The sequence below is a fragment of the Saccopteryx leptura genome, chromosome 6, assembly GCF_036850995.1.
Source record: "Saccopteryx leptura isolate mSacLep1 chromosome 6, mSacLep1_pri_phased_curated, whole genome shotgun sequence".
NCBI classification, from domain to species: domain Eukaryota; kingdom Metazoa; phylum Chordata; class Mammalia; order Chiroptera; family Emballonuridae; genus Saccopteryx; species Saccopteryx leptura.
Window position 1 is genome coordinate 68,354,477 of NC_089508.1, and position 15,449 is coordinate 68,369,925.

Genomic DNA, 15,449 nt, shown 5'->3' on the forward strand with positions numbered 1-15,449 from the left:
GTTGATATTCCAGGTAACTTTTATTTCTCTTTCTCATTAGAGGTTCTGTCTGTAATGTGTTGTTAACGTCATGCCATGATGGTGTCTGCCGGCTCTGGGCAGAAACATTGTTACCAGAAGACTGTCTTTTGGGAGAGCAGATTTGTGAGACTACCACGTCCAGCATTGCCAGCAACCTCACTCATGCTGGAAAGCACCAAGACAGAATACAGCATGCCCTTGAGGTACTGTATTATCTAAGATAGGAAATGAATTTTGAAGATATGTGTATCTGGTGGGAATTTATAAACTAAGATGCAGATAATGTACAGAGTACATGTAATGATAAAATTAATAGCAAAGAAATCTCACTTATTTTGTGCTTGTTAAATTACTCATTTTATGCCACTTCAAAGCCAAATACAGATAATAATCATCTCAGACTTGTAATTTAGGTAAATATAATTTTAATTCTTTCATTTTGTGTGTCAAATGTGAAAATCTATAGCAGTAAGCAGCTTTAATTAGTAAAACATGTAAATGTCGTTTCTCATCATTTAAAGCATAAAGTAAAAGAAGATGTTGGCACAGTTTAAGTTGTATTTCGTTTTGATATTGATTGACATTTAGTGGGACAGTACTTAATTTACATGGTTATAATAATTTATAATGTATTTTATCTTAAATTATATATGAGCTTTTAGGGACTAAGGACTTTTAAACTTCTTTGTATCCTCTATGGTACCTAATATATTGCTTTATAAATGTTAGTTAAATTGAATTACTAAATGCTATATAATCTGAAAGCAAAAATATAAGCCCTGACCGGTTGGCTCAGTGGTAGAGCGTTGGCCTGGCATGAGGATGTTCTGGGTTTGATTCCCCATTAGGGCATACAGGAGAACAACCAACTGCTTCTCCCTCTCTTTCTCCAGCCTCTCACAGCCATGGCTCAACTGGGTTGAGCGAGTTGGCTTAGGGCACTGATGATGACTCCATAGCTTTTGCCTCAGGCACTAAAAATAGCTTGGTTGCTAAGCAACTGAGCAATACCCCAGATGGGCAGAGCATCACCCCATAGGGGATTTGCCCAGTGGATCCAGGTCGGGACACATGTGAGAGTCTTTCTTTCTGCCTCCCCTACTTTCACTAATTAAAAAAAAGAAAAAGAAAAAATATATAAATATGTATGATCAGCGATTTGACAAATTTATGCTACACTTTAGTAATTTTATCAATAATGTTAAAATTGTTTTTAATGGTAAAAGCCTAATTATGTGACTTATGATCTGTTTTGCTTTCTGACATCCTTTCCTATGAAACTCCTAACTGCATTCTTAGAGGAGAAAATAAGCAGTCAACGTTACACCAGCTGTACCAAATCTAATGATAACTAATGATAAATGTCAAAGATGGAGTGAAAATAATTTGATAAAGCAGTTTGGAACAGGAGGTTTCTAATATTCATTTTATCTCTGTTGGCAGAGAAATAAGCAACTTCATAACAGGGCAACCAGAGGCAGAGGACACAGCATAGAACTGATACTGTTTTCCATATGAAAAGAGATAAGGACTTCAGAAATTGAAGGACCTGATCGGATGTGTTACTTTAGTGGAGAAAGACTTGAGATGATGCTACATTTTATTTGATTGGATGTGAGGAACAGAGGAATAGAATGGCATGATATTGGGGGAGGTGGCTTAAGTGACAGGATAAGGAAGTACTATGAGGTAGGGTTATGGTATGGAGAAGAAATCAGGTCAAGAGTGAGAGGGCCCTGTGTCAAAATAGTTCAGATGATTGAATATGTTAGTAGAGAATTTTTTTTTTTTTTAGATGATAGGAGGGGAGATAGTGAAGCAGACTCCTGCATGCACCACCTGTTTTAGCACCTGAAGCTGATGTGCTCCAACGAAGCTATCCTCAGTGCCTGGGGCCATGCTCAAACCAAGCAAGCCACTGACTGTGGGAGGAGAAGAGGGAGAGAGGGGAAATGGGGGAGAAGCAGATGGTCGCCTCTCCTGTGTGTCCTGACTTGGAATTGAACCTGGGACATCCAGAAGCTGGACTGAAGCTCTACTCACTGAGCCACCAGCCACGGCCGGGAATTTTTATCATATAGACATATCTTTTTTTTTTTTTAATTTTATTTATTTATTTTTTACAGAGACAGTGAGTCAGAGAGAGGGATAGACAGGGACAGACAGGAACAGAGAGAGATGAGAAGTATCAATCATTAGTTTTACGTTGCGCATTGTAATACCTTAGTTGTTCATTGATTGCTTTCTCATATGTGCCTTGACCGCGGGCCTTCAGCACACCCAAGTAACCCCTTGCTGGAGCCAGCGACCTTGGGCTCAAGCTGGTGAGCTTTTGCTCAAACCAGATGAGCCCGCACTGGCAACCTCAGGGTCTCGAACCTGGGTCCTCTGCATCCCAGTCCAATGCTCTATCCACTGCGCCACCACCTGGTCAGGCTAGACATATCTTAATTTAAACAAATTCATTGGACAGCACTACGATGAGGTCTTTCCTGGCTAGGTTCGCCTTATTCTGTATTTTTGTACCCTCTTCTTTATAATAGAGATTATATGTTAGACTGTTTGGCTATTTAGTTCTAAATGAAATTTTGAGGAGAAATATTCTTCCTGGTGGGAAGATTGGTGAAAAATTTTTTTCTTTTATGAATTATAAATTTCATCTTAGTACTGAAAACACTAGATAGACTTTGAACTCCTAATCTTTTTTTTTTTTTTTTAAAGAAACAGAGAGAGAGTCAGAGAGAGGATAGATAGGGACAGACAGACAGGAACGGAGAGAGATGAGAAGCATCAATCATCAGTTTTTCGTTGTGACACCTTAGTTGTTCATTGATTGCTCTTTCGTATGTGCCTTGACCATGGGCCTTCAGCAGACCAAGTATCCCCTTACTCAAGCCAGTGACCTTGGGTCCAAGCTGGTGAGATTTGCTCAAACCAGATGAGCCCATGCTCAAGCTGGCGACCTCGGGGTCTTGAACCTGGGTCCTCTGCGTCCCAGTCCGATGCTCTATCCACTGCGCCACCTCCTGGTCAGGCGAACTCCTAATCTTAATAGAGGTTTTTGTAGATAACGTCAAGAAGTATTTTTGGGTGCTACTTCTCCCTTGAACTATAAAATATGCAAGAACTATGGAGAATATACTTGGAATTGTTCTATTGTAGGTAAGAGAGTTCCCTTTAAAACAAGTTTTATAGAGAGGAAGATTATAAAATCCTTAGTAATCGAAAATACTTTGGTTGGCACTTATTAGATTTTCCAAAGTTGGATTTAGCAATGATTTTTCTATTTTAGACAATACACCATTTGAAAAATTTAAGAAAAGGGCAAAGGAGGTCTTCTGTTCTTGTAACTCACACTGAATCAATGCCTGATCAGATGACAATGCATGAAGTGCAAAGACACATTTCACACCATGCAAATGCCCTGTGCCATTTTCACATTGCAGCAAGCATCAATCCTGCCACAGGTAAAGGATAGTAAAGCTTTCTTTCTTATAAATATGCTGAAATACAGTAAATAAATAGAAAAGTGGGTCTGTTTTTATAAACCTGTTCTTTATGTTAATATTCCATGTTTTCTTTTAAAATATTTATTATTGGACTAGAAATGTAATATAAGGTACCATTTCTTAAATATAGACTATGTGATTCTCAAGGTATAATTTCAGATAATATTTTTAAACACCTTGGTCTGTCTAGAACTGTGATGGTGAACCTGTGACACGTGTGTCAGCATTGACATGCATAGCCATTTTCAATGACATGCGGCCGCATACCAGAGAAGTATGGGGCCACATGCTGAGAAGGACGTTTCATCCTTGGCTCATACATGGCCAGGTGCAGTAGCTGAGGATAAAACATTTGCTGTAGTGTAGACAACTCTGTGCCGGAGGTCTGTAGGCCAAAACAACAGAACTCCTGCACAGAGTGTCTAGTTCTGGGATTTCCGGTAAGGCCGTTAGGAAATCTTTGACCTCATTTCCGGCTGGTGGAACAGGAAGCAGTGGAATGCCGGGGACACATCTCTGGAGACCCTGTGATCACCATTACCAGCAACACATAACCGCAGCAACCATCATCCAATCTACTGTTCTGGGGTGTCGTGGATTTCTAATTGACCATCATTACTGAGATAAGTGAGGGAGAAGCGAGGGCCTGTGCTATGGGTGCCGTTTCCCGCTATTAGAAATAGCGGCAGCCATTTTAATTTACATAAGATGCAACTTGCAGAGTTTCAAGACAGCATCTGGGCTCAGGTGTTTGTCGACTTTAGGTCAAAGCTTGAGAATCTGGAAAGGTGCTGCTTGGAGAATCAAGAGGAGTGCCACTACGAACAGGAAATTTGGAGTGCCTGGAACCGATTACCAGACACTTTTTTTTTTTTTTTTTTAATTAAATTTTTATTAATGGTAATGGGATGACATTAATAAATCAGGGTACATATATTCAAAGAAAACATGTCTAGGTTATTTTGTCATTAAATTATGTTGCATACCCCTCGCCCAAAGTCAGATTGTCCTTCGCCACCCTCTATCTAGTTCTCTGTGCCCCTCCCCCTCCCCCTAACTCTCCCCCTGTCCTCCCTCCCCCCACCCCTGGTAACCACCACACTCTTGTCCATGTCTCTTAGTCTCATTTTTATGTTCCACCAATGTATGGAATCATGTAGTTCTTGTTTTTTTCTGATTTACTTATTTCACTCCTTATAATGTTATCAAGATCCCACCATTTTGCTGTAAATGATCTGATGTCATCGTTTCTTATGGCTGAGTAGTATTCCATAGTGTATATGTGCCACATCTTCTTTATCCAGTCTTCTATTGAAGGGCTTTTTGGTTGTTTCCATGTCTTGGCCACTGTGAACAGTGCTGCAATGAACATGGGGCTACATGTGTCTTCACGTATCAATGTTTCTGAGGTTTTGGGGTATATACCCAGTAGAGGGATTGCTGGGTCATAAGGTAGTTCTATTTGCAGTTTTTTGAGGAACCACCATACTTTCCTCCATAATGGTTGTACTACTTTACAGTCCCACCAACAGTGAATGAGGGTTCCTTTTTCTCCACAGCCTCTCCAACATTTGCTATTACCCGTCTTGTTGATCATAGCCAATCTAACAGGGGTGAGGTGGTATCTCATTGTAGTTTTGATTTGCATTTCCCTAATAACTAATGAAGCTGAGCATTTTTTCATATATCTGTTGGCCATTTGTATCTCTTCGTGGGAGAAGTGTCTATTCATGTCTTCTTCCCATTTTTTAATTGGATTGTTTGTTTGTTTGTTGTTGAGTTTTATGAGTTCTTTGTAAATTTTGGAAATTAGGCCCTTATCTGAGCTGTTGTTTGAAAATATCATTTCCCATTTAGTTGGCTGTCTGTTTATTTTTATATCAGTTTCTCTTGCTGAGCAAAAAGTTTTTATTCTGATGTAGTCCCATTCATTTATCTTTGCCTTCACTTCTCTTGCCATTGGAGTCAAGTTCATAAAATGTTCTTTAAAACCCAGGTCCATGAGTTTAGTACCTATGTCTTCTTCTATGTACTTTATTGTTTCAGGTCTTATATTTAGGTCTTTGATCCATTTTGAATTAATTTTAGTACACGGGGACAGGCTGTAGTCGAGTTTCATTCTTTTGCATGTGGCTTTCCAGTTTTCCCAACACCATTTGTTGAAGAGGCTTTCTTTTCTCCATTGTGTGTTGTTGGCCCCTTTATCAAAGATTATTTGACCATATATATGTGGTTTTATTTCTGGGCTTTCTATTCTGTTCCATTGGTCTGAGTGTCTATTTTTCTGCCAATACCATGCTGTTTTGATTATTGTGGCCCTATAATATAGTTTAAAGTCAGGTATTGTAATGCCCCCAGCTTCATTCTTTTTCCTTAGGATTGTTTTGGCTATTCGGGGTTTTTTATAGTTCCATATAAATCTGATGATTTTTTGTTCCATTTCTTTAAAAAATGTCATAGGAATTTTGATGGGAATTGCATTAAATTTGTATATTGCTTTGGGTAATATGGCCATTTTGATTATATTTATTCTTCCTATCCAAGAACAAGGAATATTTTTCCATCTCATTGTATCTTTTTCGATTTCCCTTAACAATGCTTTGTAATTTTCATTATATAGGTCCTTTACATTCTTTGTTATGTTTATTCCTAGGTATTTTATTTTTTTTGTTGCAATCGTGAAGGGGATTATTTTTTTGAGTTCGTTTTCTAATATTTCATTGTTGGCATAGAGAAAGGCTATGGACTTCTGTATGTTAATTTTGTATCCTGCGACCTTACTGTATTGGTTTATTGTTTCTAATAATCTTTTTGTGGAGTCCTTCGGGTTTTCGATGTATAGGATCATATCGTCAGCAAAAAGTGATACCTTTACTTCTTCTTTTCCAATATGGATGCCTTTTATTTCTTTGTCTTGTCTGATTGCTCTGGCCAGAACTTCTAGCACCACGTTAAATAAGAGTGGAGAGAGTGGACAACCCTGTCTTGTTCCTGATTTAAGGGGGAAAGCCTTCAGTTTAGTGCCATTTAATATGATGTTAGCTGATGGTTTATCATATATGGCCTTTATCATGTTGAGATATTTTCCTTCTATACCCATTTTGTTGAGAGTCTTAAACATAAAATTGTGTTGTATTTTATCAAAAGCCTTTTCTGCATCTATTGATAAGATCATGTGGTTTTTGTTCTTTGTTTTGTTGATATGGTGTATTACGTTAACCGTTTTGCGTATGTTGAACCATCCTTGAGATTCTGGGATGAATCCCACTTGATCATGATGTATTATTTTTTTAATATGTTGTTGTATTCGATTTGCCAGTATTTTGTTTAGAATTTTAGCATCTGTATTCATTAGAGATATTGGTCTGTAGTTTTCTTTCTTTGTGCCATCCTTGCCAGGTTTTGGTATGAGGGTTATGTTGGCCTCATAAAATGTGTTCGGAAGTATTGCTTCTTCTTCAATTTTTTGGAAGACTTTGAGTAGAATAGGAACCAAGTCTTCTTTAAATGTTTGATAGAATTCACTAGTATAACCGTCTGGGCCTGGACTTTTATTTTTGGGGAGGTTTTTAATAGTTTTTTCTATTTCCTCCCTGCTGATTGGTCTGTTTAGGCTTTCTGCTTCTTCATGACTCAGTCTAGGAAGGTTGTATTGTTCTAGGAATTTATCCATTTCTTCTAGATTGTTGTATTTGGTGGCATATAATTTTTCATAGTATTCTACAATAATTCTTTGTATATCTATGATGTCTGTGGTGATCTCTCCTCTTTCATTTTGGATTTTATTTATTTGAGTCCTGTGCCTTTTTTCCTTGGTGAGTCTTGCCAAGGGTTTGTCAATTTTGTTGACCTTTTCAAAGAACCAGCTCCTTGTTTTATTGATTTTTTCTATAGTTTTTCTGTTCTCTATTTCATTTATTTCTGCTCTGATTTTTATTATCTCCTTTCTTCGGCTGGTTTTGGGTTGTCTTTGTTCTTCTTTTTCTAGTTCCTTAAGGTGTGAAGTTAAGTGGTTTACTTCGGCTCTCTCTTGTTTGTTCATATAGGCCTCAAGTGATATGAACTTTCCTCTTATTACTGCTTTTGCTGCATCCCAGAGATTCTGATATGTCGTATTTTCATTTTCATTTGTCTGTATGTATCTTTTGATCTCTTCGCTTATTTCTTCTTTGACCCATTCATTTTTTAGAAGTATGTTGTTTAGTTTCCACATTTTTGTGGGTTTTTCCCCCTCTTTTTTGCAGTTGAATTCTAGTTTCAAGGCTTTATGATCAGAAAATATGCTTGGTACAATTTCAATTTTTCTAAATTTGCTGATATTGTCTTTGTGGCCCAACATATGGTCAATTCTTGAGAATGTTCCATGTACACTAGAGAAAAATGTATACTCTGTCGCTTTGGGATGAAGTGTCCTGTAGATGTCTATCATATCCAGGTGTTCTAGTATTTCGTTCAAGGCCACTATATCTTTATTGATTCTCTGTTTGGATGACCGATCTAGAGCCGTCAGTGGAGTATTGAGGTCTCCAAGTATAATTGTATTTTTGTTGGTTTTTGTTTTAAGGTCAATAAGTAGCTGTCTTATATATTTTGGTGCTCCTTGGTTTGGTGCATATATATTAAGGATTGTTATGTCTTCTTGATTCAGTGTCCCCTTAATCATTATGAAGTGACCATTTTTGTCTCTGAGTACTTTTTCTGTCTTGTAGTCAGCATTATCAGATATGAGTATTGCTACACCTGCTTTTTTTTGGGTGTTGTTTGCTTGGAGTATTGTTTTCCAGCCTTTCACTTTGAATTTGTTTTTATCCTTGTTGCTTAGATGTGTTTCTTGTAGGCAGCATATAGTTGGATTTTCTTTTTTAATCCATTCTGCTACTCTGTGTCTTTTTATTGGTAAGTTTAATCCATTTACATTTAGTGTAATTATTGACACTTGTGGGTTCCCTACTGCCATTTTATAAATTGCTTTCTGTTAGTTTTGTATCTAGTTTGATTCTTCTCTTTTGTTTTTCTATCATTTGTTTCTGTTTGTTTGTGTTCCATACTTCTTTCCTCTGTTGCTACCTTTTTTAAGTCATGTGTTTTTGTGGTGGTTTTTTCTAGGGTGGAACTTTTAGCACCCTGAAAAGTATAGCAATGGCTTTACTCATAATTTTTCCCTCTACATACTTTTGTGAGACCTTATTCTCAGCATTAAATAATATCAAAACCAACAAAAGAAACAGACTGACTGATGAAGTTAGTAGCGCTTGCTTGGGCTTGAAGTGTACAAAATACCAACCTTCAGTTGAAGATTTAGCCAATGAAATTCAGCAACAAAAAAGTCACTAATAGGCAGGTTAGTTACAAAATTCCCCTCCCCCTCACTTATCTTAGTTCACAGCACCCCACACAAGTTAAATAATATCAAGACCAACAAAAGAAACCAACTGACAGATGAACAAAGAAGTCACTAAGCAGGTAAGTTAAATAGTTTTTGGTTTATTAAATACAGTTATATATTACAATTATACATTTTTAAATTTAAAACTGTAAATATTGCGAAATTATGGTTTTTGTTCTCGAAGTGACACACCACCCGAGTTATGCTCGGTATTTTGATACACCAAGTTCAAAAGATTGCCCATCACTGGTCTAGAATATAGCAAGGGTTGATTCTAAGTAAACTGAGCTTTATTTGACCCTGAAACACAAGTGGTGGCGGTCTGGTTAATTACTGTGATTTTACCACTTTATATATTCACTGTTATTCTTTCTTCTCAATTCTTCTCTATGACTTTATCTAAATATATTTTTGCATAGTTTTCCTTATATCTCAGCATATCTTGTTTTTTCCTGTCATAGACTTTCTTGTCTTATGCTGAGGGATAGATAATTTTCTTTTAACCTGCATATTTTCTTTTTGTTCTTTTGTCCCTTGTGGCTGAGAAGTATTTTGAGGTGGGTCTACTGTTGGTGAAAGCATATTTGAAAGCTTCTACAGGGGGTCGTCGGGTTACGACACAGTCCATTCCTACAACAGTGACGTAACCTGAATTTTGGTGTAGGTCGAAACACACCCTAGCCTAAGTCACTTAACTATCCTAACACAGTTGTAAAATCATAATCTAGAACATAAAAACACAACTAAGCCACAGAAAAAGAATACTGCGTAGTATTCCGCTGCGTGCAACCAAACTAGTTTGCCTACGTAGTCCATAAGTACGATGCTAACGGCATAAGCTGTAACAATCCAGTCTCAATTTTTTAAAGTTTTTATGGGAGTGAGTGTCATAAGCTGGAAAGATTGTATGTCGAGACTGCTTTAACCTTAGGACCCCCTGTATTTAAGAACATTGTTTTCTTTCTGCATGAAAAACATATGAGAAGGCCTATAAATTTCATTACATTGCTGGTAGAACTATAGTTATAAAAAGTTACAGTCATGGTTTATTGAAATGGAAATCTATTGCTTCAGAGTGTACATTTTATTTTTAAATGTTTATAAAAAGAGGATATTCAGTAAATACAGTTCCAAAAGGATGATCTTTAGTATGGTTCCTCCAACTGTAGCAGTGGCTTTAGATATGTGCCATCCCATATGGTAGCCATTAGCCACGTGTAGCTGTTTGAGCACTTGAAATGTGGCTAGTCCAAATAGAGATGTTCTGTAAAATACACACTGGGTATAAGACATTAAGAATTCTTATTGAAATCTTACCTTTTTTGTTTTTACAGATATTCCAAATGCCTTGGTTGGCACTGTATTTAACATTGATGATGGAAATGGCGGCTTTGTCGTTCATTGGTTAAACAACAAGGAATTTCATTTTACGTTGTCTACTGAGATATTTATGCAGCAATTACGAAAACTTTCTGAAAAGCCGGAAGATCATGAAAGTGATGATGCAGATAGAGAAGATGAGGAGCATTCACAGGAGAGAGAGATGGGTTTACATATGAAATTAGACCATGGTTAGTGTCCTGTGTTTAGGTTTTTCTTGTTTTCAAGTTAACATGTTTTTGTGGTGTCACTTGTAGTTTGTAATTCTTTCTTCCTGTTCTTCTTCTTTATGACTTTTTCATTCCACAAATATTTATGAAATATCTATCATTTAATTCTATATGCTTTGTTATAACGTATTGCTTTGAGTAATGTATTATTTTGGAAACCATATCCCTTTTTGGGAAATAGGCTTTGCTAATGGTAATAATGATAGTGTGAATTAAATTTTGGTTTTATCCAAAAGTAAGAAATAGAGGCCCTGGTTGGTTGGCCCAGTGGTAGAGCATCGGCCTGTGTGGATGTCCTGGGTTTGATTCCCAGTCAGGGCACACTGGAGAAGTGCCCATCTGATGCCTCTCCACCCCTGCCCTTCTCACATCTCTCTCTTTCTGCCTCCCATAGCCATGGTTTGATTGGTTTGAGTGCATCAGCCCTGGGCACTGAGGATGCTTTGTAGAGCCTCCCCTCAGGTGCTAAAAATAGCTCAGTTGCAAGCACAACCCTAGATGGGCAGAGCATGGCCTCAGATAGGGGTCTCTGGGTGGATCCCAGTTGTGGTGCATGCAGAAATTCTACTCTTACTTGGAAAAGAAGAAGAAGAAAAAAGAAATATAGTAATTTTTCAGTTCAGACCAGAAAATAGTTTCCTTCTTTGTTTTTTCCTTGACCATAAGTTGGAAAAGGAATTTATAATATGTAAAGATGGTATACTATTTATTTATAGTCTAGTATATAAATGAATTTATATAGTATTATTAATATGTACTGGTAAATTCTTATATATTGATATATTTATTTTCTGATTCAGAGTTATCTCTGGACAGAGAATCTGAGGCAGGTACAGGATCATCAGAACATGAGGATGGAGAACGAGAGGGAAGTCCTAGAACCTATTCACGACCTAGTGCACCAATGCCACTGCCTACTGTCCTGCTTGATCGGAAGATTGAAATGCTGCTAACTGAATGGAATAAGAATCCTGACATGCTTTTTACTATACACCCTGTAGATGGTACCTTTCTAGTGTGGCACATAAAGTATTTGGATGAATATAATCCTGGAATATTTAGACAAGTCCAGGTATATTTTATTGATAAAGCAATTAGTACATTTCATGTATTGATAAAAGGGTATGCAGATTTAGCAGGTTTTTAGAATTATTAAAAGATTTTGTTTTTAATAAGCAACTAAGAAGAGAATACTTGTATTGCTATCACAATATGTGATCAATGACCACAAATTTTACAAACCTGGTTAATTCAAAGTAAAATGAATTTGACTTTGAAATGTGATACTGTATATTTGAATATAGGTTTTGTCATATTTTTTTGCAATATTTTGAATAAACTAAAAATGTAATTCATGATGAGTCTTCCTCTCCCTAGGCCCCGGGTTTATTAACTAAACCTAGCTGGCTTTATCTGTTATCTCTTTCAAGTTTAGATTTGTAATTGTGATCATTTATATGTGCTCCTTTTTTTTCTTCAGTCTCTTTCTGCACTATGAATATCAATATATTGCATAAATCCAGGAAAGGGATTAGACCAGGGGTCCCCAAACTACGGCCCGTGGGCCACATGCGGCCCCCTTAGGCCATTTATCCGGCCCCCACCGCACTTCCGGAAGGGGCACCTCTTTCATTGGTGGTCAGTGAGAGGAGCATAGTTCCCATTGAAATACTGGTCAGTTTGTTGATTTAAATCTACTTGTCCTTTATTTTAAATATTGTATTTGTTCCCGTTTTGTTTTTTTACTTTAAAATAAGATATGTGCAGTGTGCATAGGGATTTGTTCATAGTTTTTTTTATAGTCTGGCCCTCCAACGGTCTGAGGGACAGTGAACTGGCTCCCTGTGTAAAAAGTTTGGGGACCCCTGGATTAGACCATAAAAGGTTGAAAAAGATACTTTTTGCTAGAAAGCTGAGATTTAGCTTTTGAAAATAGAAGTATTTTTGGAAGACTTTTTGAGAGGAGGCAGACGACTACTGACACTGAATCATTGTGTTTTTCAGGTTTCTTTTTCTTCTCGGATTCCTGTTGCATTTCCTTCTGGTGACGCAAGCTCTCTTAGTAAAAATATCATGATGTATGCCTGTACAAATACTACAAAAGAGTCTCACTCCACTCTGTTACACCAAGAGATGATGGCTATTGGAAGTCCTCACAGATCACAGTCACACTATAGTTCACGTGGTACAAATATGAACATTTTAGCTCCCACAGTAATGATGGTTTCTAAACACATAGATGGTTCTTTAAATCAATGGGCAGTCACTTTTGCTGTTAAGTCTGCCTTTACCACTGTTCTAACTGTATCTCACAAATTTAGATATTGTGGTCATCGATTTCACCTCAATGACTTGGCGTGTCATTCAGTTTTACCACTGTTATTGACATCATCTCATCATAATGCTTTGTTGACTCCTGAATCAGATTGTCAGTGGGACTCGGTCAATAAATTAAGTAGAATAACAGATCCTATAAAACACATAAAAGGTTCCTCAAAACAACCTCTTAGAAATGCAGCTACGCGTACATTTCATGACCCAAATGCAATCTACAGTGAACTTATTCTATGGCGTGTAGACCCAATAGGACCTTTGTCATACACAGGAGGAGTTTCAGAATTGGCTCGAATTAACTCCTTACATACATCAGCCTTCTCTAATGTAGCTTGGCTTCCAACTCTTATTCCCAGCTATTGTCTTGGTAAGTTCATTTTAATTGTGAACTTAATAAAAGCTTTAAACAGTTGTTATCCATAGAATGGTTTATATTTGTCATTATTAGGAGGATTTTAAGTAAGTATTCAGAATGTAGGCACCAGACTTACATTTAGAATTTCTAGATGTTTGTTTTTAATCTTTTCCCTCTCATAATTTATTTTCTGTTGAAATTTTTTGCTAATAATTTTGTGCCCATTTATTATATCTGTTTAATTATGATTCTTGAGCATGGTTATGCCTGAAAAGAAAAGTATAGTTGTTTTTTGTACTTCAGCCAATGATTAAAATAAACTACATTATAACACAAAATGTTTATACTTTCTTAGGCACATACTGCAATTCTGCAAGTGCTTGCTTTGTTGCTTCTGATGGCAAAAATCTCAGACTCTATCAAGCTGTGGTAGATGCAAGGAAATTACTAGATGAATTGTCAGATCCAGAATCTTCAGTAAGTTATTTACTAATCTTTATTAACATAGCTAATCTGATAATTCTCTTGTGTAAATACTTTGTCTAGGGTCTTTATTTGTTAGTTGGTGGTTAGAAAGTGAACGTATGTTCTGGGCTCTGTATGACAAATTTTTTTGTTTTTTATTTGTGTTCTTAGTTATATGAATTAAAATTACAGTCTGCATATAATACATCAGTTCTTTTTTACATTTAAAGAAATACATTTTTCTTTTTCTAAAATATGACAATTTCTTCTTGACCTTTATATTTACTTTTTTTAGTTTGGTTTTGTTAATCTTTCTTTGCTCAAAAATGGTTTTAAGGCAGCTTTACCAAGATCTATGTTTAGGTTGAAACATTTGAACTTTCATGAGCTTGACTCATTATTATTATTATTTTTAAGTGAGAGGAGAGGAGATAGAGAGGCAGTCTCCTGCATGTGCCCTGAGTGGCATCTACCTGTCAACCTCTGTCTGGGGCCAGTGCTCAAGTCAGCCAAGTTATCCTTAGCGCCTGGGGCTGACGCTCGAACCAGTCGAGCAGTTGGCTGCAAGAGGGGAAGAGAAAGAGAGGAGGGAGAGGAAGGTGGAGAGAAGTAGATGTTCGCTTCCCATGTGTGCCCTGATTGGGAATCAAACCTGGGATGTCTATATACTGGGCCGATGCTCTGTTCACTGAGCCAGCCGGACCAAGGACTTCTTTTTTTTTTATTAATCATTTTAGAGAGGAAAGAGAGCAAGAGAGAGCATGAGAAAGATGGGGGATGGGGAGAGGAAGCATCAACTTCCTATGTGCCTTTACCAGGCAAGCCCATGGTTTCGAACTGGCAACCTCAGCATTCCAGGTCAATGCTTTATTCACTGCACCACTATAGGTCAGGTGTTTTGTTGTTTGTTTTTGGTTTTTTATCTATCTATCTATCTATATCTATCTATCTATTTTTTGTATTTTTCTAAAGCTGGAAACGGGGAGAGACAGTCAGACAGACTCCCGCATGCGCCCTACCGGGATCCACCCGGCACGCCCACCAGGGGGCGACGCTCTGCCCCTCCGGGGCATCGCTCTCCCGCGACCAGAGCCACTCCAGCGCCTGGGGCAGAGGCCAAGGAGCCATCCCCAGCGCCCGGGCCATCTTTGCTCCAATGGAGCCTTGGCTGCGGGAGGGGAAGAGAGAGAGAGGAAGGGGGGGTGGAGAAGCAAATGGGCACTTCTCCTATGTGCCCTGGCCGGGAATCGAACCCGGGTGCCCCGCACGCCAGGCCGACGCTCTACCACTGAGCCAACCGGCCAGGGCCTGTTTTTGTTTTTTTAAAGATTTTATTTGTTGATTTTAGAGAGAGGAGAGAGAGAGAAAGGGAGGGAGGAGGAGCAGGAAGCATCAATTTGTTGTTTTTTTTAATGTGCCTTGACCAGGTAAGCCCAGGGCTTTGAACTGGTGACCTCAGCATTCCAGGTCAACAATTTATCTACTGCACTACAGGTTAGGCTATAGGAATATATCTTTTTTTTAAATTTTATTTATTCATTTTAGAGAGGAGAGAGAAAGGTAGACAGAGAGACAGAGAGGGAGAGAAAGACAGAGAGAGAAGGTGGGGAGGAGCTGGAAGCATCAACTCCCATATGTGCCTTGACCAGGCAAGCCCAGGATTTCGAACTGGCGACCTCAGCATTTCCAGGTCGACACTTTATCCACTGCGCCACCACAGGTCAGACATGAATATATCTTTTTTTTAAGTGGTTTTATTTATTGATTTT

General features: G+C 37.8%; 1 protein-coding gene across 3 annotated transcripts in view; it reads left to right on the forward strand.

Annotated features, from left to right (window-relative positions):
- DMXL2 (Dmx like 2) overlaps positions 1 to 15,449 on the forward strand; it is a 203,306-nt gene that overhangs the window by 109,974 nt on the left and 77,883 nt on the right. For all 3 annotated transcript variants that reach the window (XM_066341820.1, XM_066341821.1, XM_066341822.1), the window contains exons 8-13: positions 41 to 224; positions 3,314 to 3,488; positions 10,251 to 10,487; positions 11,327 to 11,598; positions 12,531 to 13,227; positions 13,571 to 13,692. In XM_066341820.1, the coding sequence (XP_066197917.1) occupies positions 41 to 224; positions 3,314 to 3,488; positions 10,251 to 10,487; positions 11,327 to 11,598; positions 12,531 to 13,227; positions 13,571 to 13,692 (1,687 nt within the window). The remainder of the gene's footprint in view (positions 1 to 40; positions 225 to 3,313; positions 3,489 to 10,250; positions 10,488 to 11,326; positions 11,599 to 12,530; positions 13,228 to 13,570; positions 13,693 to 15,449) is intronic.